The sequence below is a fragment of the Bos indicus genome, chromosome 5, assembly GCF_029378745.1.
Source record: "Bos indicus isolate NIAB-ARS_2022 breed Sahiwal x Tharparkar chromosome 5, NIAB-ARS_B.indTharparkar_mat_pri_1.0, whole genome shotgun sequence".
In the NCBI taxonomy this organism is placed as follows: domain Eukaryota; kingdom Metazoa; phylum Chordata; class Mammalia; order Artiodactyla; family Bovidae; genus Bos; species Bos indicus.
The window spans coordinates 97,948,213-97,975,535 of NC_091764.1; the positions used below are offsets into that span (position 1 = coordinate 97,948,213).

General features: G+C 45.5%; 1 protein-coding gene across 3 annotated transcripts in view; it reads right to left on the reverse strand.

Moving 5' to 3' along the window:
- Positions 1-27,323, reverse strand: part of ETV6 (ETS variant transcription factor 6) — a 289,093-nt gene that overhangs the window by 18,608 nt on the left and 243,162 nt on the right. For all 3 annotated transcript variants that reach the window (XM_070790077.1, XM_070790076.1, XM_070790078.1), the window contains 2 exons: positions 23,284-23,418; positions 4,902-5,447 (listed from right to left, as the gene is read on the reverse strand). In XM_070790077.1, coding sequence (XP_070646178.1) covers positions 4,902-5,447; positions 23,284-23,418 — 681 coding nt within the window. The remainder of the gene's footprint in view (positions 1-4,901; positions 5,448-23,283; positions 23,419-27,323) is intronic.

The window sequence follows — 27,323 nt, forward strand, 5'->3', positions numbered from 1 at the left end:
GCCATTGTTCCCTCCACATGTCTCGGGCATGCCTCATTCTTTGAGGTGTAATTCCTGGAGAGCAACGACGGCATTTTCTACCCCCTGAATCCTCCGTTATACCTATGATTTCAAAGCAGACAGTGCCACAGAACAGGGAGTGGCGGACTCTTTCTGTAAAAGGCCCATCAGTAAATATAATATTTCAGGCTTTGCGGGCCGTCCTGTGTCAGCTGTACCTCCTCAACCCCGCCAAAGCAGCCACAGACAATACTAAGTGAATGGCTGTGGCCGTGTGCCAATGAAACTTGACTTACAAAAACAGGCGGTGGCTGACTTGGCCCATAGGCCAGCGTTTCCAGTCCCTGGGCCTAAGGAAACAAACGCGCTGGAAAGAACCCTGGATGAAGCTCGAGGCTGAATGCTTGACGTGCCCGCAGCTCAGTTTCTCCATCTGTAAAAGATGCTTCTAGCTTTGAAGTCAATGAGTTGTAAGAGTGGTTTCCAATATTACACTGAAAACACAGCATCACGACCTTGTTACCCTTCCTCAATTCATGGTGCTCACGGCCAGTACCAGTCTTTGGCTCTGAAACACATCAGTGAGACGCAGGCCAGTAAAACTTTGGTGGGCTAAGAAAATGCTAGAAAGGTGGACAGATGCTCTCACCTCCCCCAAGTAATCCTTTCCTGAAGATAATAGAAAATAGCACAGAAAGAAGTAACTTGCTCAGCATCGCACACACCACTGGCTCTTCAGTTTAAAAAAAAAAAAAAAACAACCCAGGAGGGAGAGATACATGTGTACTTATAGCTGATTCACATTATTGTATGGCAGAAACCAAAGCAGCACTGTAAAGCAATTATCCCCTAATTAAAAATAAATTAAACAGAATCCAGGAATCTTCTCATTCTATCCCACAAATGCCAGCCATTCCAACTTGTTAAACTCAGTAACATCCTTCTTATTCTTTGAAAAATAAACACCACCTTTCAAAATAAGCTACATGTTCTATTTCAATTGATGTAATTTGTGGTTTGTATTTAAACTGTCAACTACCTCCTAGATGAATATTTACTGAATATTTTAGTTTTTCCACCAGGTAAATACCTAAGCAAACCATCACAACTTGCATGTAATCTCTTAAGTGTATGATGCGTCCCTATTTTGGAGAGATTAAAACATGAGAAAACTGAACTGAAAAATTCAGTTTTTAACAAACCTGGATTCTGGAGTTTACATTTCTATGTGAAACCTAGAACAAATATACTGGGGCTTATCTTGCTTTGGAGTTTTCTCCATCTGGAATGACCTCTTTTCCCTCTAATCTCTACTTGTTCATATTCTAAGCATTCATCTAAGCCCAGCCAAAAGCCAGCTCCCCCGTGAAGGCCTCCTGACACCCCTGCTCTGACCTCTTACAGCATTTAATGGGAGTCCCTGGAAGGTACCATGAGCTGCAGTTGTAGTCAATTGTCTTCAGCTCTTTCGCAACAAAGATCGTGTCTTACAATCTCCTTGAACACCCAACCCCTATGAATGCAGAGCAGCGCCATAAACACAGAAGGTGTCCAAAGGCATATCCCCAGGACTGTCTGAGTGGACAAGACCTTACCTTTTCATCCACAGTCACAAGTACTGTTCTTACCCATATTCTCCAGCTACAGTCTCTGTCAGTGTGACACAGCAGCAGGTTTGGTGCCCTCTCAGCTCAGATGGCCAGTGCAAGTTCGATGCATGAAGCAGGGCACTCAAAGCTGGTGCTCTGGGACAACCCAGAGGGATGGGGTAGGGAGGGAAGTGGGGGGGGGGTCAGGAGGGAGGGGACACATGTATACCTGTGGCCGATTCATGTTGATGTACGGCAAAAACCATCACAATATTGTAATTATCTTCTCAAAATAAATAAATATAAAAAAAAGCATAAGGAGCTAAGTTTTCTCACCTAAAAGCTGCTTTATAGAGATCTGAAGGGCTTTTATGACTGTTCAGTAATGAAAGGACTTTACATTGTACATAAGAATCACCCAATGAATTCAACTGCCAATAAAAGAATAAATTCCACAAAGATGTGAGCTGTCCAAGAAGATACCAAAATGGGGTGGAGAGACAGGGAGCTCCCAAATGAAACAAAGGAGCCTGGAATTATGATGGGTTCTATTCAGAGGGTCACAGGATTAAGACTAAATATTAGACCATAGATTTCCCTCTTGTTTCACCCTTCAGAAACACTGCCTTTTGATTATATTAGCTAATCCTGGATTTGGTCATATTACTGAACACGGACATATGGAGATTATGAAATCTGGGAATATACCAACAGAGTAGAACGATTTTTAAGACAGCCATATTAAAAAATTTCTAGACCTACTAAACAAGGGAAAAACAGCTCTAAGTCGAAACAATTTAACTTGACACATGGGGCTTATCTTGGATTCCTAAGAAGTCTGTGGCGAAGACAGCATTACAGAGGAGGTGACAAGACAAATGTGATTAGGAAGTTGGGGGGATGGTGCTAGCAAGGGCTGCCCTGCAGCCACATCGTCCAGCCACTACGTGGCCTCCACTTCTCTGCGCTCAGTTTCCTCCATCGTTTCCCCCGTAAATGATCCCTTCCATACAAAATGAATTCAGCAATGACTAGCTCCTTTTGCAGAGCAGTCCTGAAACAAGTAGCAAGTACCCTCAGAATGTTCAGAACTGCAGTACAGACCATGCAAGAAAAAAAGACAAACACGGCAGATACAGACAAGAAGGGGATGCCTGGAAAGCTCAAAGCAGGTCATTTATATTATTCACAGGAATACACTGACCCCATCCTCTTCCTCCAACTATATGGGAAACGCACATGCTTTGCAGAATAAGCAAAGCTACATTAACCCCTGTTCTTTCTTTTCACAGTTTTTTTTTTTCTTTCTCCATCATTAAAAAAACTTTATGTAAAGGTAGACAGAACACTAATGTAAATCTCTGTGCATCCAATACCCAGCCATATGGCCCTTGGGTCATAACTAACCTTATTTTACCCACAGAAGGAAATGGCAACCCACTCCAGTATTCCTGCCTGGGAAATCCCATAGACAGAGGAGCCTGGTGGGCTACGGTCCATGGGATTGCAGAGTTGGACATGACTTAGCAAATGAACCACCACAACTATGCATTCCTCTCTTCCAGCCCTGTGGGATGCTTTTGAATCACATTCCAAGCATAGACCATTTCACTTTTCATAGTTTTTTTTTTTTTTCTTTTTGAAACATGTAAGTCATAGCTCTTTGTTTTCTTGATTCAACATTCTTGATGTAACTTATTTATAGTGGTAAAATTGAGGTGATACCAGAGGTGCCCTTGGGGCCAGAGAAAAATTTAGAAACAAATGACTCCAATAAAAAAGAGACAGCGAGTCAAGACAGAGGTAAAGTAGCCTTAGGACCTGTGTTATCATGATGTTATGAGCCCTGCTTCCTCCTGTGGTTCAGCTGGATCTCAGTCCTACAGCATCAGGTCAAGGAGGCAGGAGAATGCCTCACGTTTCCCTGAACAGTCTGACCTCTCTCCTGCCTCCATGTCTCTCTTGCACTGTTCTTTAGTTGCTAAGCTGTGTCTGACTCTTTGCGACCCCCTGGACTGTAGCCCACCAGGCTCCTCTATCCATGGGATTTCCCATGCAAAAATACTGGAGTGGGTTGCCATTTTCTCCTCCAGGGGAATCTTCCTGACCTAGGGATCAAACCCATGTCTCCTGTGTCTCCAGCACTGTCAGGCAGATTCTTTACCACTGAGCCACCAGGTTAGCCGGTCCTCCCGTTACTGGACCCATAACCACTTTCAACTTCGAGCTATCTTCCTTCCTCAATTCCTCCAGTCAAAATGCTCCTTATTGGGACTTTTCTGGTGGTCCAGTGGCTAAGATTCCACACTCCCAATGCAAGGGGCCTGGGTTCCATCCTTGGTGGGGGAACCAGATCCCACATGCCACAACTAAGAGTTTGCATTCCACAACTAAGATCCAGCGCAGTCAAATAAGTAAAATATTAAAAACCTTTCTCTCTGCATTGCATCCACACCACACAATAGGTACTCAATAAATACTTGTGCTTTGACTGAATGGGGCAGAGGGCTTATCTCCTTCTGTCTTATACCTTAGTGGTTTTCACACCTGTCTCTTAGAGTAAATTTTAAATCCCCGAGGAAGTAATTGTGTTTAATCAGCTCTGTGTCCTCTATGTCCTAATGAGTTTATCTGCACACAGTAGGTGCTCAAAAAGTGTCTCGTGACCAGAGAGAAGCTCTAGGAAAAGCCCTAACTTTGCCAAGAGGTGAGAGGATTATAAAAGCTTCTGGAGAATGACTTCATGTAAATTATGGGCACATGAGCAGAAATACCACATGGTGATTTTTTTCACTGGTTTCTCATCTTAGGGAAACAAATTTGGGCTTGTCATCATCAAAGGAAAAGAATTCGGGCGTGGCTTCCTCTGTCCAAATGACCGAACAACACCCTAATCCTACTTTTCTCTCCTGCCTCTTCCCAAGGTGAAGGCTACATGGAGTTACTGCCCAGAGGATGGAAATCCAGGCCCGAATCTGAGACAGAGGTCCTCTGTGCTGTGCCTGCTCATTAATTAGCCACTGGAAACTCCGGGACAGAGCCATTAACATGCTCATAAACCTTTGATTTTAAATGTTTTTGCTTAGCCACAGTCGTAACGTGACTCCCCTTGTAAGCTGGTCGGAGGACATTTGTTTCTTCACATTTCTGAGGCTCATTAACTCCGGCAGCCCAGCGCCTCATTAACTAGCCCATTTAGGGAATTTCGTCTCCTGCTGGCAAAGCCTCCCTCCCCCTGGCCTCCCAGAGCCTCTGGAGGGCACCTAATTGGGACGGCGTGGGGGCTCCTGGGAGGGCGGGGGGCTCACCCACCTGCTATCCTCCCGATGGGCACGGCGTGCTCCTCGGGCGGTGAGACGGAGACCATGATGTGGTTCATGTAGGCCAGGTCCTCCCGATGCGAGAGGTTGATGGGCTTCCCTTCCCGGTGCAGCCCGTCCTCGGAGAGCCGCGGCTGCTTGAAATCCACGGAGTGTCGGGGGTTCAGGATCAGAGGGTGCATGATTGGGCTGGGCATCAACTGGATGACCCGCGTGCCCTCCTGCCGGGGGCTGGAGGGCCTCGGGTGGGGCTCGGATGACGGTGGGCAGTGGTTGTTCTCCATGGGAGACACTGACAGCGGGTAGGGCTCCTGGTGGTTGTTCTCCTGGTGGAGCCTCGGTCCCTGGGCCCTCTCGGCTGGGGAGAGGCGGCGGATCATGTTGTCCAGGGGGGACCGGAGGGGCCGCTGCTCGGGGTCGGGAGAAGGCCGGTGGTTTGTTGTGATGGGCGACCTGGAACGGTGCAACAGTTCAATGGTGGGAGGGTTCTGGTGTACGTTCTCGGCCGACGGCCTTGAGGTCCTCTGGACACCGTTATCTGTGGGGAAGAGGGAAGGACAGTCAGAGACCCTGATGGATGCTCAGGGGAGGGAACCCCACAGCAGTCCTAAAGGTGACAAGCATGGAGCACGCACAGGTGTAGGAAGACCCTTTTCCCCCAGATGTGGGGTCTTCTTCCCCGCTTAAAAAAACATTAAATTGCACATACTTGAAATTCTTTTCCTGCCCCTGGAGAAGCTAAGAATGTCTACAAGTATTCCATTTATCACCCATTCGTCGCTTATAAACACAAGGAAGCCACACACTCATTCTTTATTCATTCTTTATCTTTTTGTTACTTGACTCTTTAGTGTGGTTTTTCAGGGCCCTTGAGGGTCTCGAGAGAGAGGCTTTCACCAACTTACATTTTCATAACCCAATTTTCATATTCTCTGCTTCCAGGAGTTGTTGCTATTAATGATAAAGATGATGAAAATAAAGCAATTACTGTATATTCTATGGATTGGATTATATTGTTTAAAATTACAACACACCCTGGTGACTCAGATGGTAAAGAATCTGCCTGCAATGCAAGAGACCCCAGGTTTGACCCCTGGATCAGGAAGATCCCCTACAGAAGGGAATGGCAACCCATTCCAGTATTCTTTCCTGGAGAATTCCATGGTTAGAAGAGCCTGGGGGACTACAGTTCATGGAGTCACAACGCATCGGACACAACTGAAGCCACTAATACTTTCACACAAGTAGAGGATGCTACCATTACTCTTGTTTATAACAGGAGAGAAAAATGGAGGCATAAAGAAGTTGAGCAGGGACTTCCCTGGTAGTCCAGTGGTTAAGAATCTGCCTTGCGCATTGAAACATGTAAAATATCATGTATGAAACGAGATGCCAGTCCAGGTTCGATGCACGATACTGGATGCTTGGGGCTAGTGCACTGGGACGACCCAGAGGGAGGGTATGGGGAGGGAGGAGGGAGGAGGGTTCAGGATGGGGAACACATGTATACCTGTGGTGGATTCATTTTGATATTTGGCAAAACTAATACAATATTGTAAAGTTTAAAAATTAAATAAAATTAAAAAAAAAAAAAAAAAGAATCTGCCTTGCAATGAAGGGGAGAAGGATTTGATCCCTGTCAGGGAACTATGATTCCGCATATCACCAGGCAACTAAGCCCGCACGGTCTATAGCCCATGGACCACAAGTTGAGAGCCCGAGCACGCACGGCAAAAGATCCCACATGATGCAATGAAGATCTTGTGTGCCCCAACTAAGACTGACACAGTCAAATAAACAAATATTCTTAAATAAAAAGTTAAGCAATTTGCCCAAGGTCACCCAGCCAGACAGACTCCAGTCAGATTCTATAGCCTTATATGTCCATTACAGCGTCTACCTCTCTGCTATGTAGAAACTGGGGGCAGCGGGGGGCAGCGGGGGGTGGGAGGGGGTCATATTAAACCCTGCTCTGAGCAGGCACAGTGGGCCTGATTTACAGAATGACAGTCTTGCACTTTAAAGAAGATCTAGGAGCATGTTGTTTCTGAATGCACAGTCCCTACAAATGGTCAGACAGGTAGAGTAAAGGAGGAAGAGTGGACCCCTGATGACAGATGACTCCACCCTATCCCACCGGAACTCTCCAGCTGGAGACGTTTGAGCAAAGACAACATCAGGAGTGTACACAGCTCAGTGGCAGAAGTAGCTCCATGGGCTGGGATGAGGGAGGGACCAGAAAACACATGGCTTTAGGAGGCCCTGTTCTTAACAGGGTCAGAAGTGCAGACATCTGCCTACAGACACGGAGCTTTCTCCAGAGTCCCCCACTCATCTCAGTGAGGTTTCTCTGGCCACATCTATTCCCAGAGCTGTTTCACCAAAAGCATGCATATACCTGCAGGTCCTTGTTCTGGTCAAAGACTTGTCCATGGTTCTAAGTAAAGCAAGACAAAGTCATCTCCTTTCACCATGACGTCAGTATCTATATGAAGAACATATAAAGGGGATCTGGGAATCTGATAGGGTTAGCACACAAGAGTCAAAGGTGATGGTTTCTTAACACAGGGATAACAGGAAAATGGGGACTCCACTAGATCTCACCAATCATATGAGATGGTGAACAAAAGGAATATTGTTCATGATCGTCTGCCTGAAAGCAAAGGGCTTACTTTGTAATCACTATATAACATGCTGCTATGAAAGTGCTTAATCACTGGACTGGCTTCCCAGGTGGTTCAGTGGTGGTTCAGCCTGCAACGCAGGAGATGCCAGAAATACAGGTTTGATCCCTGGGTCAGGAAGATCCCTTGGAGGAAGAAATGGCAACCCACTCCAATATTTTTCCCTGGAGAATCCCATGGGCAGAGAAGCCTGGCAGGCTACAGTCCATAAAGTCACAAAGAGTTGGACATGGTTAAGGGTCCACACAATCATTGAAATAGCTACCAATAGAAGACTGATTTAACAAATGAGAGTCTCTCTCTAAATGATGAAGGATACACAGCTATAAAATGGAATGAGGAGTACCTTGATGTTGTGCTAAGGACCAGTCTCCAGGCTCTATGGTTAGATAAGTAAAGTACGGTGAAGTACTACGGTATGCTATCATTTTTCTCCTCATAAAGAGGATTCCAGTTTCAATAATGGCAGAGTGACTTGTAGCAGACTAACTTTCCTGTGTGTCTGGATAAAATGTATTTATAAAAGTTACTGAGAGACTTCCTTGGTGGTTCAGTGGTTAAGACTCAGTGCTTCCAGTGCAGGGGGTATGGATTCAATCCCTGGTCAGGGAACTAAGATCCCACATGCTTTGAGGTGTGGCCAAAAAAAAAAAGTTATTGAGGGGATTTTAGTCTTGCAAGAAAGGAACTGTCCAGAGTGAGATCCAAATTTATACAGCTTTCACCCAGACAGTAAAGAATCTACCTGCAATGTGGGAGAACTGGGTTTGATGCCTGGGTTGGGAAGATCCCCTGGAGAAGGGAATAGCTACCCACTCAGCAGTATTCTGGCCTGGAGAATTCCATGGACAGAGGAGCCTGGTGGGCTACAGTCTTATGGGTTGAAAAGAATCGGACGTGACTCAGTGACTCACTTTTTCACCCAGAGTGACCTCCCCAGTCCATGTAGTCTGGGGCAGCTAGAAAAAGAACAGAAAGTTGCTTGAGATGCCAGGGAGTAGAGTATGAATCTACCAGAAGGGGGAAAAAAAAAAAAAACAACCTGAGTGAGAAAATTTCCATAAAGAAGGGAGCCTCAGAAGGAGTAGCCACTAACGGGCACATAAAATTCTCCCAAATCCTTAACACGTGCTCCCGAACAGCAATGTGCAGGGGAAACTCCAAGGAGCTCAATGAAAGGGAAAGGCTGTATGGTTTAAAGACATGAGCAGAAATTTCAGCTGCTGGTCACAGTACTAGAGGTAGAGTTCAGAGTTGGAGATCTATCAAGGAAGACTCTGAAAACACCTCAGGCTATTTATTACCCCAGAATGGTCATACCTTTGGAGTAAGGACTAGTGCTCTAGGAAAAAGGGATCTGCCTGAGGACTTAAGGTAAAACTGAAGTAGATGTTCCCTAGCCAATTATAAGATCTAGCCTCCACAAAACCAAAGTGATCAGCCAGTTATTTAACTGCCTGCTAGCAGAAAAATCAACACTCTTCAGGGGAATATAACATAATCCAGAGTCTCTATAACTAATATTAAGTATCCACTAAAGATTTCCTAGACATGTAAAGAAACATAAAAATATGACCCATATTCAAGAGGGAAGGCAGGCAATAGAAATAGACTCAGATAATCTAGATACTGGAAGGAGCAAATAAGAACTTTAAAGTAGCTATTATAAATAAGTTCAAGTACTTAAAGATGATGGTGGTAATGACTGATAACAGATGAAGATCATCAGAAGAGAAAAGGAAACTCTCAAAACAGGTTTTTGAACTGAAAAATACAGTACTTGAAATACTGGACTGGACAGACTTAGCAGATGGGAGATGGGTTAGCAAATATGAAAACAGATCAATAAAGATTAAAGACAAAGAAATAGATCTTCAGAGACCTGTGGCAACAGTATGAAATGGTCTAAAAGAGATGTAATTGGAGTTCAAGAAAGTGAGAATTTTTTTTTTTTTTAATGGAGGAGGGTTTTTACCTCCCACCAACACATTGGACAGGGAGGCCTGGTGTGCTGCGATTCATGGGGTTGCAAGGAGTTGGACACGACTGAACCGAACTGAACACATTCTTAAAAACTGTATTATTTTAAAGCAAATTAGAGATTCTGATGGTGGTGGTTTAGTTGCTAAGTTGTGTTTGAGTCTTGTGACTCTATGGACTGTAGCCTGCCAGGCTCCTCTGTCCATGGGATTTCCTAGGCAAGAACACTGGAGTAGATTGCCATTTCTTTCTCCAGGGGATCTTCCCTACCCAGGGATTGAACCCACATCTCCTGCATTGGCAGGCAGATTCTTTACCACTGAGCCACCAGGGAAGCCCCAGAAATTCTGATATCCTACCCTAAATACTTATGTGCTCATCTAAGAAAATGAGATGATTTTCCTGCACAGTCACTGTAACATTGTCAAACAAGGAAAAACAAAGAATGAGGCAAAAAAAAAAAAAGAAGAAGAAGAAGAAATAATGGCCAAACTGTCCTCAATTTGTTAACAGCAGCAGCAATAGACAAACTTAAAGATCCAAGAAGCTCAGCAAATTCCAAATAGGATAAATACAAAGAAAGCCACATCCAGGCACACAAACTGCTGAAAACCAAAAATAAACAGAAAATTTTGAAAGCAACCAGAGAGAAAATACACAGGGGGAAAGTTATACTAACGATGGCTCACTTCTTTTTTAAACACCTAGAAAGAGAGTGTGCAAGCGTGTGCACAAGAAAAATAAGGACAGACTTCCCTGGTGGTGCAGTAGCTAAGACTCTCTGCTCCCAAGGCAGGGGGCCTGAATTTGATCCCTGGTCAGGGAACTAGACCCCACATGCTGCAACCAAAGAGTGTGCATGCCTCAGCTAAGACCCAGTGCTGCCAAATAAATAGATAATAAAAAACAAAATATTAGAAAAGATATGGCTGGAGACCTATAGATTGAAAGAGACTCAAGAAACACGTCAACTGTTTGCAATGAACAAACAGATCCTTGCTTAGATTGTGATTCAAACCCAACTGTAAAAACATTTATGCAATAGCTGGAAAAATGTGACATTAAGAAAATAGCTGATGATACTGAGGAACTATTAGTTTTCAGGTGATATGATGGCTCAGTGGTTATGATTTTATAAAGGAATTAAAGTGCTTAATCAACCTTGCAAGGGTACAGGCTGGGATGACAAGTCCTAACTTCCTCACTTTAATCTCAGTGCAGACAAAAGCTTACAGGACACTGATTAGCCCAGGGAGTTAACTTTAATGGCTGAAATTATTAGTATGACAGAAATGACCTGCAATCATCTGGGAATGAGGCAAATTTTTCTTTTCATAGCTAATATAGATCTCAATTCTGCATCCACAAAAATGAATTTCTCTTTTGTCCACGTCACAGAATATCATCAGTGTAAGCAATATTTAAGACAGTTACATTTTGAAGTTTCATATATTTTATTCTAAATGCCATTTATAGAATGTCTCCCTTTCCTTAAAAGCTTATTAAGGTTTAAAAATACTTAAGGATGATGAAGACCATGTACCGAGAAATCCTATTTCCTGAATCCATTTCCTGTCTTACAAATTTCAAAATGGACACAGGCTTTGGCCAGCAGCCTGGTTACCTGCAGGTTTTCTTTGATGTCGCAGGCGTCAAGGCTCAGTGGATGGGTGTGCACTTGGGGCAAGCCTTAGGAAGTCTGGGAGGACTATGAGAGGAAGAACTTTTCATGCCAAGGGTAAAAGAGGAACTGATGTAATGTCCTGGAGAGATTTCACTCTCTGTTCCTGCCCAGATTTTGGGAACAATGAGGGAGGGAGACAGTGCTCTGGCTTATCCAACTCTGATGTTACTTTTGACTCAGGATCTGGGCAGAAACAGGACTTGGATGGGCTTGATTTATTTATTTCTCTGCAGACACCACTGAAAGAGGAAGTACTTGATGAAGTTGATAACATTAACTGTGGAGAACTGGAACAGAGGGTATTTAATTCCAGGCTCCTGGTGGTCTGGGTACAAGCACTGTCAAGGCTGAAAGGTCTGCAATGAGCCCTTCCAAGCTTTGTTTCAGTTTGCAAAAAGCACGCGCCCACGTATGGAGAGGGCTCTGATGTTGCTACCCTGCTGCCTCTGTTATTATAAGTTGGCAGCAGGGTATGGAAACTTATGAGACCAGAGCCGCCAGGCAGAGAAGCTCCGGACACAGGAAATGCACTCAGCGGACAGTGGGTGCATTAAATCCCCTAGATGTAGGAGTCTTCTGTCTAAAACAAGAAGATGTTTTTTTGGTCTGGCCTTGATGTCTGGGTTTGTTCTTGGTGAACTGCCCAGCTGGAAAACTGGGAAATTATCCACATTGCCCTTGGTCTGAAGGTCTTGATACAGTAGGGAAACGTACAAGGAAGAGAGAGGAAAGGCCACATACAATTTGTCACTTGGGATTTAGAAAGCGGGTGGGGTGCGGTGGGGCAGGGAATGTAGCTGGGACTGGTAGGGGACCTCCTTCTGGTGGAAAGTACTTTCTGACCCCAAACTTTTCTCCTTGTAGACCTCTTCTAGACACAAATAACCCCTTCTTCCCACTACCAAAAAGCCCCCAGTAAGGTAGGACCTTAAATGTGATGGTCACAAAAAGAAGTCTGATTTCTTTTCTCATCCTTTTTCCTTTTATTTATTAGTAAAGTTTCTCTACTTAAAATTCATCAAAATTCAACCCCATTTAATCACACTGGGCTTCCTTGGTGGCTCAGATGGTAAAGAATCTGCCTGCGATGCAGGAGACCCAGGTTTGATCCCTGGGTGGAGAAGATCCTCTGGAGAAGGAAATGCCTACCCACTCCGGTATTCTTGCCTGGAGAACTGCATGGACAGTCCATGCAGTCCCAAAGAGTCCGATGTGACTGAGTGACTAACACTTTCCACTTATTCACATTATGTAATGAATAACTGCTGCTGCTGCTGCTGCTAAGTCGCTTCAGTCATGTCCGACTCTGTGCGACCCCATAGATGGCAGCCCACCAGGCTCCCCCGTCCCTAGGATTCTCCAGGCAAGAACACTGGAGTGGGTTGCCATTTCCTTCTCCAATGCATGAAAGTGAAAAGTGAAAGTGAAGTCACTCAGTCGTGTCCGACTCTTCTCGACCCCATGGACTGCAGCCTACCGGGCTCCTCCATCCATGGGATTTTCTAGGCAAGAGTAATGGAGTGGGGTGCCATTGCCTTCTCCAATAAATAACTAGTAGACCTTAAAAACAAAGCAAAACTGCCTTTGGTTAAACTCTTGGTTTTTGACTAGGAAATTTCCAAGGTAGAGAAGAGGCTAAGGTCAAGTTATATCTCCTGCACCAGGATCACATCTCCCTGTTGTGTTATCCCTAAGGCTATGGATGATGATAAGAGCCATTGGTCAGGGAGATACAAATCAACAGGCCCAGCAGGTAACTCTCACTCATCATCCTCAGTACACTGGGATCCAGATTTTTTTCTCACTGAAAACACCATTTCCCAGCTGTTTTGTAAAAGAGTAGCAGAAACCATGTGTGATATAAAGACCTACACAAAAATTAAAGACTCTAGGTCTTGAGATGGAATTGAAAATAGATTTCATACATATAGTCAGGCTCTGTCACTTCTGTTATGAGTTGATTTGTGCTCCCCACCCCCAAATTCATGTGTTGAAGTCACCACCCCCTAGAACTCCAGAAAGATCTTATTTGGGAAAAGGGTCATTGCAGATATATTTAGGTAAGAGAAGGTCATACTGGAGTAGGGGGCCCCTTATTCTGACATGACTGCTGCCCCCCTGAATAGGGGAGGCTGGACACAGACATGCACACGCTGCATGACCAGAGAGGTATGTTTTGTCACAGTCCTTATGATACGAACTGCAGCAAAGACCTTTCGGCGATGCCAACCATATGTGTGGTAGTCTTTCAGATGTACAGTATATGAAGAGTAAGGAAACGTGGTCCTGGCTCTCAAGGGTATCATAGTTTCATGGAGAAGGCAGACATGGCAAAACAGCAACAAAAGCCTACAGGTGCTGAATGAAGAATCAAGAGACACAGGAGGTAAGCCACGCAAGACCCATAAGCCAAGGATCTCCAAAAATTGCTGGCAAACCACCAGATGCTGGGAGAGACATAGCACAGATATCCCCCCAGCTTCAGAAGGGACCCATCCTGCTGAGACCTTGCTCTTGGACTTCCAGCCTCTAGAACTATGAGGCAACGCAATTCTGTTGTTCAAGCCATCCAGCGTGTGGCAGCCCTAGAGACTATGCCCGCTATCGCCTTTCCAAGACGTTCAGCTAAGACTTCCCACCGACTCTGTGCCTGCCCATTTCAGTGTTCCCATTTCACTCAACTCCTCTGTCACATTCAGCGGTCACTGAATTCCCCTGTAGGCCCCAAGAAGAAAACTGCCCTTGCTTGGAGTGTAGGATTCACACAGGTCCGAGGTCAAACACAGTAAATCCTCTGGAAGTGTCTAGAATTTTATAATCATTTGGTGAAAGGGATTGAAAGAAAATAAACATGGGAATTCCCTGGCTGTCCAGTGGTTAGGACTCTGCGCTCTCACTGCTGAGGGCACAGGTTTGATCCCTGGTCGGGGAACTAAGATCACACAAGCTCTGTGTTGCAGCCAAAAACTAAAAAGGAAACAAAACAGGGGACATGTAGGGCTCTGAGGCTTAATCTTCATCAATGTGTGCAGATGGCCTCCAAAGGGCCACCGCTGTTGGCGGTTCAGTGCAGACAGCGTGGGCAAGTCCACAGCAGCCATAGAGGAGGCTTTGTGCTCCTGGCTGGACACTGGCTCTGCTCTTCGCAGGGGGTGCAGAGGAGTTTCCCTCAGTCTCAAGAAAGCCCCACAAGAGAAGTGAATGGAGAAATCAAGCAATCAGGCTGCAGATGAGCCAAGTGGCCATTTGGAGGTAAACACTGTGAGCCATTTACAGGGAGGGGGTAAGGTAGCACGAAGGTCAGAGGGGAAAGAGCAAGATGACGTCATCAGAGGACTTCCTTCTCTGGAGGTGAACCCAGTGCCCCGCTAGCTCCCTTGTGTGAGCGCCTGCTAAGTTGCTTCAGTCATGTCCAACTCTTTGCGACCCCATGGACTGTAGCCCACCAGGCTCCTCTGTTCATGGGATTCTCCAGGTAAGAACACTGGAGTGGATTGCCATGCCCTCCTCCTGGGGATTTTCCCAACTCAGGGACTGAACCTTTGTCTCTTATCTCTCCTGCATTGGCAGGCAGTTTCTTTACCACTAGCGTCACCTGGGAAGTCCTCTGAGTCCTTATCTCAAAGAAATCAGGTGGCATTTCCCAAGGGGTAAGAGAAGGGACTGATGTTGAAGCTGAAACTCCAATACTTTGGCCACCTGATGGGAAGAGCTGACTCATTGGAAAAGACCCTGATGCTGGGAAAGGTTGAAGGCAGGAGGAGAAGGGGACGACAGAGGATGAAATGGTTGGATGGCATCACTGACTCAATGGACATGAGTTTGAGTAAACTCTGGGAGTTGGTGATGGACAGGGAGGCCTGGCGTGCTGCGGTCCATGGGGTGGCAAAGAGTCAGACACGACTGCGTGACTGAACTGAACTGAAGAGGAAGTCTCCTGAACACTTCCTGGTTACCTAGGGAGAATTATTCCTGTGTATTAAGGATCTCTGGACCCTAAAACATTTAGCTCAATATAGCAAGCTAGCCTCTGGATTAAGTATAGCCTCCACACCCCTGGAGGACAGAGGAGGCAGGGAAGGGGCATGGGTCCCCCTCAGCAGGAGGCTGATGATACAGATGGATGAAAAGCAGTTCTGTGCACCACCCAGGGTCTCCGCGAGGTCCCATCACAACCTCATTCTGCATCAGGGACCGGGCCAAGGGTGAAAGGTCATGCTGCCCTGGGCTATGACACATAAGAGGCAAAGCAGGAAGAGGTGGCCCTGGAGAGGAAAGCGGGGTAAGGAAGAGAGGAATGAAGCTTAGTGCAGAGGAAAGTGTAAACTGGTGCTTGGATACTCTGACACCGGGGACAACATTAAGTCCTGGTGGGACCTTGTTACCTCTCCTGGACTCCACAGTCACAGGGATGAAAGGGTAGCATAAAATGGTGACTGTCAGAGCTGAGGGTGAGAGGAGACGGACAGATTAATAGAAAGATTCCAAAGGTTCGTGGGGAACCTATCATGTGTGAGGTACACAAAGAGTAGGCATCACTTATTTTCAAAACAGCCTGTGTTCTCGATTAAGGCTGGAACTTTAAATGCATTTCCCCATACAAGTCCTGGTATAGATGGCACCTGGTTAACCCATGAGGAAGTCCTAGGATAATGGTGTGGGCAGGGAACAGGCCTTTCCTATGTCTGGATGCAGAAACCTGGTGTTTGCACAAAGTACATGTTGTTGCAATAAAGGGAATGGTTAAGAAAATTGGAATCGGAATAGCATAGGGAACTGTAATCAATATTTTGTGATAACCTATAAGGGAAAAGAATTGGAAAATATATATATATAGATAGATAGATACATCTATGTCTGCCTGTCTGTCTGTCTATGGGAGATTTTTGTCCTGTTAAGTCCATTTATCCTGGGGCAGTCAATGATCCAAATGGGTTAATTCAGTCCAATTTAGTATGAGGTTTTAACATCATTAACTGAAGACATACACTAGGGTCTCAAAAGTTACCTCTGACTTTTTTTGGTTTACATATGACAGCTTCAAGTATAGATGGTCCCAGACATATGACGGATTGACTTAGCAATTTTTTGACTTTACAGTGGTGGGAGAGTGATACTCATTAGGTGGAAATGACACTTCAAAATTTTGAATTTCAGTCTTTTTCCGGGGCTAGTGATGTACAGGAGAATACTCCTGTGGTGCTGGGTGGTGGCAGTGAGAACCGCTCTCAGTCAGCCTCGTGATCACGAGGGTAAACAGCTGATGCCACCCTGCACCCAGATGACCATTCTGATTTTCACTTGCAGTACAGTGTTCAATAAATTACATGAGATAGTCGACACTTTATCATCATCATTAAATCTTTTGGCTGCACTGCATGGCATGTGTGATCTTAGTTCCCTGAGCAGGGATTGAACCCATGGTCCCTGCATTGGAAGAACCGAGTCCTAACCACCGGACCACCAGGGAAGTCTCAACACTTTATTATCAGACAGACTTTGCATTAGATGATTTTGCCCAACTGCAGGCTAATATAAGTGTTCCTAGCACGTTTAAGATAGGCTAGGCTAAGCCATGCTGTTTGACAAGCTAGGAGTAGTAAATGCATTTTCACCTTAGGATATTTTCAGCTTAAAGATGCATTTATCAGGCTATTATCATGCATTTATCACCCCCATCCTAAGTCTGAGAAGATCTATATTGTGAAACAGGAACATTATAAGCAGGAGTGCTGGGACCTGCCAGTCTTTTGTACCCCATTCAGAGAATCTGTCTTAGCATCCTAATCTCCATAATTTTTCTACTCATTGTTTAATCATTTGTGCTATTTTCAGGGTACTTGCAAATACACAAAAAACCAATAAAAACATTATTCCGGTCAGCTCATCGATATTGCTGTGAAATGAACACAGGCGCTGGAGCCAAGCGGGCCTGGGGTTAAGTCGAGCTTTGCCACTTGGTAGCTACGTGATTTGGAGGCAGGCTACTTTATCACTGGTAGCCTCGACTGTCTCATCTATAAAGTGGAAATAATATTACCCTCTTCATAGGGTGGTCGTGAGGATTAAATGATTTAAACATGGAAAAGCTTACATGCTTAAAAGGACCTGGCATACAATAAGAACCCAATAAATGTTAACTATTATTTTGGGATTATGAAGTAGATTCATATACCTCATCTCCTTTAATTATCTCATTAAAATTGTAGAAGAATTCCTTCCTCCAAAGCAGTCTTTGGGCAGCTGGATTTGATGGGTGAAGTCGAGGGGAGGAAAGTGGGATAATGTTTCCCTCAGTAAAACAGACATGTAAATAAAATTTCTGTGGTCTATCCCAGAATACAAGTCACTCTCCCCACCCTACACAAAGAAATGATTTCTCTGTATTATCTGGGCCATGACCATGGGCTAGCTGGGAGGAGAACTGAGAATGGCAGCACATTGACACCTAAAATTTCCCGTCCTCACTTCCAGTTTCCACATTCACCCGGTGGCAAGGGGCTGCCTCAGAGCAGAGTTTTCACCTTAGAACCTGGTGGCAAGGAGCTGCCCCAGAGCAGAGTTTTCACCTTAGAACCTGGTGGCAAGGAGCTGCCCCAGAGCAGAGTTTTCACCTTAGAACCTGGTGGCAAGGAGCTGCCCCAGAGCAGAGTTTTCACCTTAGAACCTGGTGGCAAGGAGCTGCCCCAGAGCAGAGTTTTCACCTTAGAACCGTGCTGACGGCTGCAGAAAGCAGTGACAGCACAACAGGTGCAAACAGTTTCAAACTCAAGTGATGAAAAATCACCTCCCAGTCTCTCAGATGGGAGCACAGGAGAGGGTGGGACTGAAGGGCTGACATTATAGGAGGGTCCCCCAAAGAGGTAGTGAGATGGGCATATTTGAGAAACATAGATCCTGTTCTTTCTCCCTGGAAGCTTGTGCACATCCAGTCCAACATGGGTGGCTTTGCAGAGCTGATCTCATTCAGAGACCAGCCCGGATTAGAAGCATATTTTAATCACTCAATGAGCTTTTAGGGAATCACTCATTCAAGCAGTTCTAATACCAAAGGACCAGTGGCAATCCAGTGTATATTTTGGGACAAAGCTTATCTCCTTAAATATTCCATCAGAGCCCAAAGTCACTGCTTTCAGAACCCAAAGTATCAAAAGTTAATCATAACTGTAACAAAACAAATGTATTTTTATAAGCATTTGTAGGGGCTTCCCTGGTAGCTTAGTCGGTAAAGAATCTGCCTGCAGTGCAGGAGAGCCAGGTTTGATCCCTGGGTAGGGAAGATTCCTTGGAGAAGGAAATGGCAACCCACTCCAGTATTCCTGCTTGGAAAATCCTAGGGTCAGAGGAGCCTTTTGGGCTACAGTCCATGATGTCCCAAGAGTTGGACACAACTTAGCAACTAAATAACCATCATCACGACCATTTGTGGGTCTGAATTTTCTAAAGACGTTGTGCCTCCTGGTTTTGGTGAAATATGTAGCCTCCTGCCTGCATAGCTATCTGTTGTTGTTCAGTCGCTCAGTTGTGTCCCACTCTTGTGATCCCATAGAGTGTAGCCGGGCAGGTTCCTCTGTCTACAGGATTCTCCAGGCAAGAATATTAGAGTGCGTTGCCATTTCCTTCTCCAGGGGATCTTCCCAACCCAGGGATTGAACTCACATCTCCTGCATTGGTAGGCAGGTTCTTTACCCCACATAGCTATACCCCACATTGCTATCTAACTTACACCTAACTCATCTCATGCAGATAAAATGGGTCACCCACCAAAGAAAAGCAATCTACTTAAAATGAGGTTTTCATCATGAAACAAGTGAATGACGCTACTCTTGGTCTGACTACTAAGAGGGGTAATATTATCAAAAGTTCTTGATAAGATGAGATAAACGAGAATTGATGCTCAGCATTTCTGAGCATCACCAGACAGGACATTGTTGTGTTTTTCTGGATTTTAGTCGCTCATGACTCTGAAGGTAGAGAACGTGTCTTATTCATCTTCGTATCACCCAGGGAGACTCAGTCCTTAGGACTTGAGAGTTCTTAAGATCTGAGACCATTTGGTTGAATTTCCTGTCTTGTAACTGGGGTGAGTGACAGAAATGAGAAACTGAGCCCTTATGACTGTTACAGCAGGAGAGAGGATTAGAACCTGGTTTCCTGATGGCCAGGTCCCATTCTTTAGAACATTATTTCTAAGCTGACCATGTGTCTAGAGTCTCATTTCAGTGGTGTAAGTGTCTGGGTACAGATGAAAAGTTATATAGTTATCTTACTTTTATAATAGTGCCTTCCCCAGCCCTTCCATAGCTATGTAAGAGTGAAAATGTTAGTCCCTCAGTCATGCCTGACTCGTTGCGACCTCCATGAACTGTAGCCCACCACGCTCCTCTGTCTATGGGATTCTCCAGGCAAGAATACTGGAGTCATTCCCTTCTCCAGAGGATCTTTCCAACCCAGGGATCGAACCTGGGTCTCCCACACTGCAGGCAGATTCTTTACCATCTGAGCCACCAGGGAAGCTGAGTAACTAAGTAAGGGAAGAGAAGAATGCTGGTTCTCCTAGACGAAGGTGGTAATTTGAGTACTGCTTAGGCCCAAGTTATAACACAGTTGTAGAACAGTGTACATCGCAGAGACAATGAATGTTTACAGAATGAAAGATCTGAATTCATAGGTCACCTTTCTCTCCCATCAGAGCCTCTGAGCTAACAGTGACCTCCTGGCTTGGCACTGCCATGTGGATGCTAGTACAGAAGGCGAGACTGCAGTGTAATGTACTCACTTGGGGTATCTGCAAGGAACTGTTGCTGGGATAAACAAGATACGCTTGTCCTGTGATATAAATTCCCGCTGTGAAATCATGAATGTCTGAATTGGTCAAGTCGATGGCAGTGATGAGGTGAAGACCCTGGGGGAGGTGGGGTGGAGGAGTGAATAAAGCTTTGTGTTTCCATGTCTCTGCATGCCTCACGGTGCCAGCCTGTTGAGGGGCTGAGTTGATTCTCTCTGGAGTGTCCTGTTTTTTCATTCTCAGCTCTGTGTCAAGTCAACAGCAACACACTTTTACATTGTTCTGTAACCCCAATTATGTAACACAAATCATTAGGGATGTAATATTGGATGCTTATAATTTCACTTTACAAACTTTCTCCCCCGCAAGATCAGATCTTTCTGTATGTGAACACATGCCCATATTAATGTGTTACCAGTTTTCCCTGGTGGCTCAGACGGTAAAGTGTCTGCCTGCAACATGCGAGACCCAGGTTTGATGCCTAGGTCGCGAAGATCCCCTGGAGAAGGGAATGGCAACCCACTTCAGTAGTCTTGCCTGGAGAATTCTTTAGACAGAGGAGCCTGGGGCGGGGGGGGCTACAGTCCATGGGGTGGCAATGAGTCAGATATGACTGAGCAACTAACAGTTTTCCTTTCATTCATGATATAACAGTATTGATCCTAGGGCCAACTCATGTTAAGCTGGATATATATTTTTTTTGATGGAAAAGAAAGGAAAGGTGGTTGGAGGTAGGGATCTTGTACACATCATTCACCTCTCCAGTTGGTCCCTTTCTGTCGCCAAATCCACCCATACATCTGGAGTTCTGGGGGCCGGCAGGCGCCTCATATCACCTTGTGGCTAGTACAGCTCTTCTCACGTGATCCCATCTGACACAGACCTAGGCTCCTTTCTGTGTGTCCACCTGCTTATGTGAGAGCAGGTGGAGGAGCAGGGCAGGTAGCACGATCATGATTCCTGGCCAACAGCTTGAAGGAACCATCTCTGAGAAGGGGCTACTTTTAAGGGCAGGTCTGAAGCAGAGCTATCTGGTCCACAGGGCGATTGATCAGCCCTTGACCTTGGCCTCCTTAGCTCCATCTTTTTACCTGCTGAGCTCACTACTGCCAACAGCACAGCACTTGAGGGCATGGCTCACTAGGGCATGTTTGGTAGTGCATTTGTATTTTCTTGGTGGGAGACGGGCTCAGAGAGGGGCTGGCGTTCCCTACCGAGTGGCTCCTGCCAATGAGAACAACAAACACACCTGCTCAGGAGTCAGGTCAGGCCGAGGGGAGGAGGGAGTTGTCATGAGGCGAGGCCATCGGCCACCAATCACAGCTGAGGATAAAAAGGGGAAGAGAAATTCCAAATAGGAATTTTCCTTTTTATAAATAATGAGAAAAAGAGAGAGAAAACCGACAAAAGGACAAAGAGAAAACAAATAAAAGACAACCCCGCCCCCAGCTGGATTTCCCAGGTGGCACTAATGGTAAAGAACCTGCCTGCAATGCAGGAGGCGTAAGAGACGAGGGTTCAATCCCTGGGTTGGGAAGATCCCCTGGAGAAGGGAACGGCAACTCACTCCAGTATTCTTGCCTGGAGAATCCCCATGGACAGAGGAGCCTGGTGGGCTATAGTCCATGGGGTCGCAGGGTCACAACTGAAGTGACCAGCACGCATGCACCACCCCCAACAAGCCATCACACACATTTTGTATTTGAAGACGCAGCCTACATACTCTGCTTCTTGCCCTAATATCAAGCTTCAGTAAACTCACCTCCTGTTCTCTGGAGTAGCTATTGGCTACTATGCAAATGTATAGGGCAGGAAGGGTAAAAGAGCAGAGAAACCAAACTGGGATTGAGAGGCAGCAGGTAAATTCAGCAAAGGTAACGCTGGGGGAAGACAGGCTGAGAGGCACAGGCAGGGAGCCTGCAAGAAGCACAGGTTTATTCTCCATCACGGAGGCGAGGGAACCCACTGTGAAATGCCTGGCACACGAAAGAGATGCCGGTCAGGTCGCCTGGAGCCAGGCTCTGTTTGGTGAAGTGTTAATTAAGAAAACACATAACTTCTCATTTTTTAATTTGCCAACAATGAAACAAAAATAGTGCTGCTCTGGGGGATGCTCCATCAGTTTAAGGAAATGCCTCTAGAAAAACAAACAAAAAACACAGGGTTTTAGGCCCCTCATAATCTGGTCTGAAGGATACATTTAAAAGAATTACTTTGGTTTCCAATTCAGGCAGAAAGATGTGGAGGAAATGCTCCCAGGAGGCCTGATACATTGCAGTTTAACAGAACAGGGAGCAGAGGAAGATTTTTTACACCCTATTTTTGTCCCCAAACACCTGCTGTGGAACTCTGTCTGGGGCCACAATTCAATTCTGGTCTTTTGTTCTGTTTTCTACCAGTAATTTGATAAGAACCATGTAACTGGACAGAGCAGAGCGTTGCCTGAACGTCTGAACTAAGTCCTCCCACCAAACACACGGCAAGACGCCGCCTTCCGAGCACGAGGACGAGACCCCCCCCGGACCCCCATCGAGTTCACAGGGTTTGGGTCTCTTTTCTTCCCCCAGCATATGTGACCCTCTGCTCAAAATCTTCAATGACTCCCCATTACTTTGCTCCACAGCCCAGAAATCAAAGTCCTCCACATCCTGCTTCTAATCTTACCTCCTTGGACTGGTTCTACAGCAGCGAAATGTGGATCACTGTTGAGACAGGGGGATGGCTCACAGGGCTCTCGTTAGTTTATTCTCCCTATTTGGGGTCTGTTTGAAATCTTTCTTCATCAAAGGTACGTGATTGCTCTCTATTCTATTGCTCTCAATTCCAGTTAGAGATTGCTCTCTAACTCCATTTTGGGTCCTCCTGGAATGTTCCCCCACTTCATTCCTGCTTATCAGACCTTCAAGGAGTCCTGCAGGTCACCTCCTTCGTGACGCTGAACCTGATGCCTGCACTGGCTGTCATCTCCCCTTCCATCGTCTCTTTATGGTGCCTGTTATAGCTATTCTTTGTTATTGACATGCGTATCTATCTCATCTCCTCCACGAGACTGGGAGTTGCAGAGAACCAAAGAGAGATCTTATTATTCACCTTGGCATTTCCCCTAGGGTCTCAAACACAGTCAGTACTCAATAAATGTTGGTCAAATGAAAAATGAATCACGTGAATAAGAACACAGAGACAGCGGAAGCTTTGGGGTTGGGCTACATCTCGGACGAGAGAGACGCCTCCCGGGTACCTTCTTCATGGTTCTGGTGAAGGATGACTTCCTGCTGCGTGTGTATCGAGTTTCCGGGGTGAAAGAACGGTGAGAAAAGAATCCGAGGTTTCCTCTGCTTCAGAATATGCTGAAGGAGTTCATAGAGCACATCACCTGGAGAGAAAAAGGAGAAAGAAACAGGGAAATGGGAGTGTTCCGTTCAACAACTATTTGCTGAGCTCTGACTCTGCGCCTGGCACAGTGTTGAGGAAGGTAGGTCTGTCCACCGGGAGCTTGCAGGGGATAGGATGTGGCACTAATACTCAGATGGTCAGAGCCATGTGGGACTTTTAAAAAACTTTTTTAATTATGAAAGTCATATACAAAAAAGGAATAGGAAGGGAGAAAGAAAACAAAAGTTAACTATAATCCTATTCCTAAGAAACACGGACCCTGTTAATACTATATACAGTATGTTTTTGCTGAAGAATTGATGCTTCCAAACTGTGGTGCTGGAGAAGACTCTTGAGAGTCCCTTAGACAGGAAGGAAATCAAACCAGTCAATCTTAAAGGAAATCAAACCTGAATATTCACTGGAGGGACTGGTGCTGAAGCTGAAGCTCCAATACTTTGGCCACCTGATGCAAAGAACTGACTCACTGGAAAAGACCCTGATGCTGGGAAGTTTGAGGGCAGGAGGAGAAGGGGGTGACAGAGGATGAGATGGCGGGATGGCATCACTGACTCAATGGACATGAGTTTGAGCAAACTCCAGGAGATGGTGAAGGATGGGGAAGCCTGGTGTGCTGCAGTTCATGGGGTTGCAAAGAGTTGGACACAACTGAGCGACTGAACAACAACAACAGTATATGATATAGTTATAGAATTAGAATCAAGCTTATCATAGTTGAGTATCTTTTTCCCTCCACATCATTCAACTGCTTTAGTAACTGCAATATAACAGCCTGTCATAGGGATGTACCAGACTTTACTGGAAACTTAAATTGTCCCAACTTATTGCTATTCCTTTTATTTAAAAAAAATACTTTTTGTATCTATTTGCATTTTATTCAAAGAAGATAAAGTCATTAAGGATGAAAAGTTTTAATGTTTCAATGACAACTCATGGATTCTTCATAGAAATCTTCCCAACAGGAAAAAAAAAAAAGTGCCTTTTTCTAATCCACCCCAATCCCAGGCAGGAAAAGAATAAATACAGAAAAAAAAAAAAAAATTACACATCCAATCAGAGGTGCTAACTATTAATATTAAAGATACCCCATAATGAACTAGCATATTCTGGGAAGCTAAAACTTATGCTTCCTTCTAAAAATATACACAGGCATTGCTCCCAGGTTCCACCAGCTCTAAAAATCATCTTTGGATGTCAGCCTCTCGCAGAGGATGGTAGGGGCTGGTTTGAACTGGGGGCCTTCTGTGCTGATATATTTTGTATTTGAAGTGTCCACTGAGTAGTTAATTAGCAAAAAAAAAAAAAAAGAAAGAAAGAAAGAAAAGCTGTTCTGGTCTTGTCCCTCCCCTTTGACTTAGCTCCAAGTTCAAAAACGCAGGTGGGTGCCTCAACACCCCTTCGACGTGGGTGATTAATCTTAAAAATACCGCAGGCTTTTCTGACTGTCCCCCTACGCCCTTCCACACACAGATACGCAGTCAACAATTGTACCAAACAATGGGCTTTTTGTCTCTAATTTTAGCCATTTTTAACAGATACTTTAATTAACAACTTAATTTAACTGCATATTTTGGGCTATGGCTAAACTTTTTTTTTTTTTTCCCCTTCAACTCAGTCTGAACCTGAGAAACACTCCAAATGAATTCCTTTGTTTCTGCAAACTTCTGCACCTTTTCTATCTGTACCAAATAAAGCTCCATAATACTCCATCCTAAGTGATCCCTGAGATTCCCTTGGGTTTCACTTTTGTTTCTTCCTCTATCTTTGAATTTTGGTCATTATATTAATATAACTCTCTGCCACTGTTAGGGCATGGCAACCCACTCCAGTATTCTTGCCTGGAGAATCCCATGGACAGAGGAGCCTGGTGGGCTACAGTCCAAGGGGTCAAGAAGAGTTGGACACAACTGAACAATACTTTTATTGCCACTCTTTATGACTGTGATCAAACAGAGCAAAAAACCTTTAAGAACGGAAGGCCTTATATCACTGGGTCTTTGCTTTCATTGACACGGGCGAGGAGCCGCAGAGGTGTTCTGAACCAGACTTGAAAGCGTTGTGTGTATAAGGGAGAGCGATGACACACAACTGCGAGCGGCTGGGAAAGGCTCTGGAGCTCATCTAATTCAGACCCAGTAGTCATGGTGATGCTGTCGCTGACGAGATCAGGATACAGAGCCTGAAATACCGTCCTATTTTAATGATTCATATTTTAATCGCTCACAAAAATAAGTCCCTAATCAACACTTTGTTTCTTGGGATTTAGCGTAAATGTCTTCCTGAACTTTTCCCATTTACATGGCCTCGCATAGCTGGTGTTCTATCCCGTGGGTTTGAGCAAAGCTTTATTTCGGTAGTAGCCCGAGAGAAAATGAAAACCCTGAAAAAAAAAAAAAAAGTGTTCCAGATGATTACTAAGACAAATGGGCAGTAATTAATGTGCCCATTTAGAAAGGGGAGGCCAGGAAATGCAGATTGAGTGTGTGTGAGGGTGGTGGACTCTGCGGGTTTGGAGGCAGGCTGGTGTGCGGGGAGGGCCCTGGGGCCTGGCCTGCGGGACAAGCCTCGCTGCACCAGGCGACCTTGAGCAGGTCTCTGAACTTTCTGCGAAATGCAAACATTCCCCTCAGAGGAGGATGTCAAGCAGCAGGGTCTGGGTGCACATGACACCTGGCCCCTCCTTGGGGGTCACTCCAAGGGCTCTGAGTGGGGAGTGGCCATCACTTTCTTTCCATTTCTCTGTGGGTACAGAGAAAGCGAGTCAACAAAGCGGATGTCCTTTAAGTTCTCCAGGCATCAGTTCCTCATCTGTAAAATGGCAGTATTAGCAGCATCTGGGCTTCCCTGATAGCTCAGCTGGTAAAGAATCCACCTCCAATGCAGGAGTTGGTTCAATTTCTGGGTCGGGAAGATCCCCTGGAAAAGGGATAGGCTACCCACTCCAGTATTCTTGGGCTTCCCTGGTGGCTCAGACAGTAAAGAATCCGCCCGCAATGTGGGAGACCTGGGTTCAATTTCTGGGTTGGGAAGATCCCCTGGAGAAGGGAATAGCAACCCACTCCAATATTCTTGCCTGGAGAATTCCATGGACAGAGGACCCTGGGGAGGCTACAGACCATGGGGCCACAAAGAGTCAGACACAACTGAGCGACTAAGCACAACACAGCACAGTAGCATCTTCCTCCCAGGAGGGCTTCCCAGGTGGCTCAGTGGTAAAGAACCTGCCTGCCGATGCAGGAGACATGGGTTTGAGCACTGGGTTGGGAAGATCCCCTGGAGAAAGGAAAGTGAAGTCGCTCAGTTGTGTCCAACTCTGCGACTCCATGGACTGTAGCATACAAGGCTCCTCTGTCCATGGGATTTTCCAGGCAAGGGTACTGGAGTGGGTTGCCATTTCCTTCTCCAGAGGATCTTCCTGACCTAGGGACTGAACATTGCAGGCAGATGCTTTACCGTCTGAGCCACCAGGGAAGCCCCTGGAGAAGGAAATGGCAACCCACTCCAGTGTTCCTGCCTGAGAAATCCCATGGACAAAGGAGCCTGGCAGGCTACAATCCTGGGGTCACAAAGAGTTGGACATGACTGAGCAGCTAAACAACCACCACCTTTCAGGGTGCCTATGAGGACCCAACAAGGTAATCATGTAATACAGTCATCACAGCATCTGACAAACAGTGAGAACCCAGCAAACACCAGTTGCTATGTGACCACCACTATCTCCACTATTATTGCAGATATTACTGAAGTGGTTTAGGACAGACCTGTGGATCCCGAGGGAGAACAAAGCAGGAGTATCTGGGTCATGGTCATGTTTATGTTCCCCTTTCAGAAAGGGCAAGGTGGACTGAGGTCATTCGCCCATCTTGGTCTCTCCGGATGCCTCAC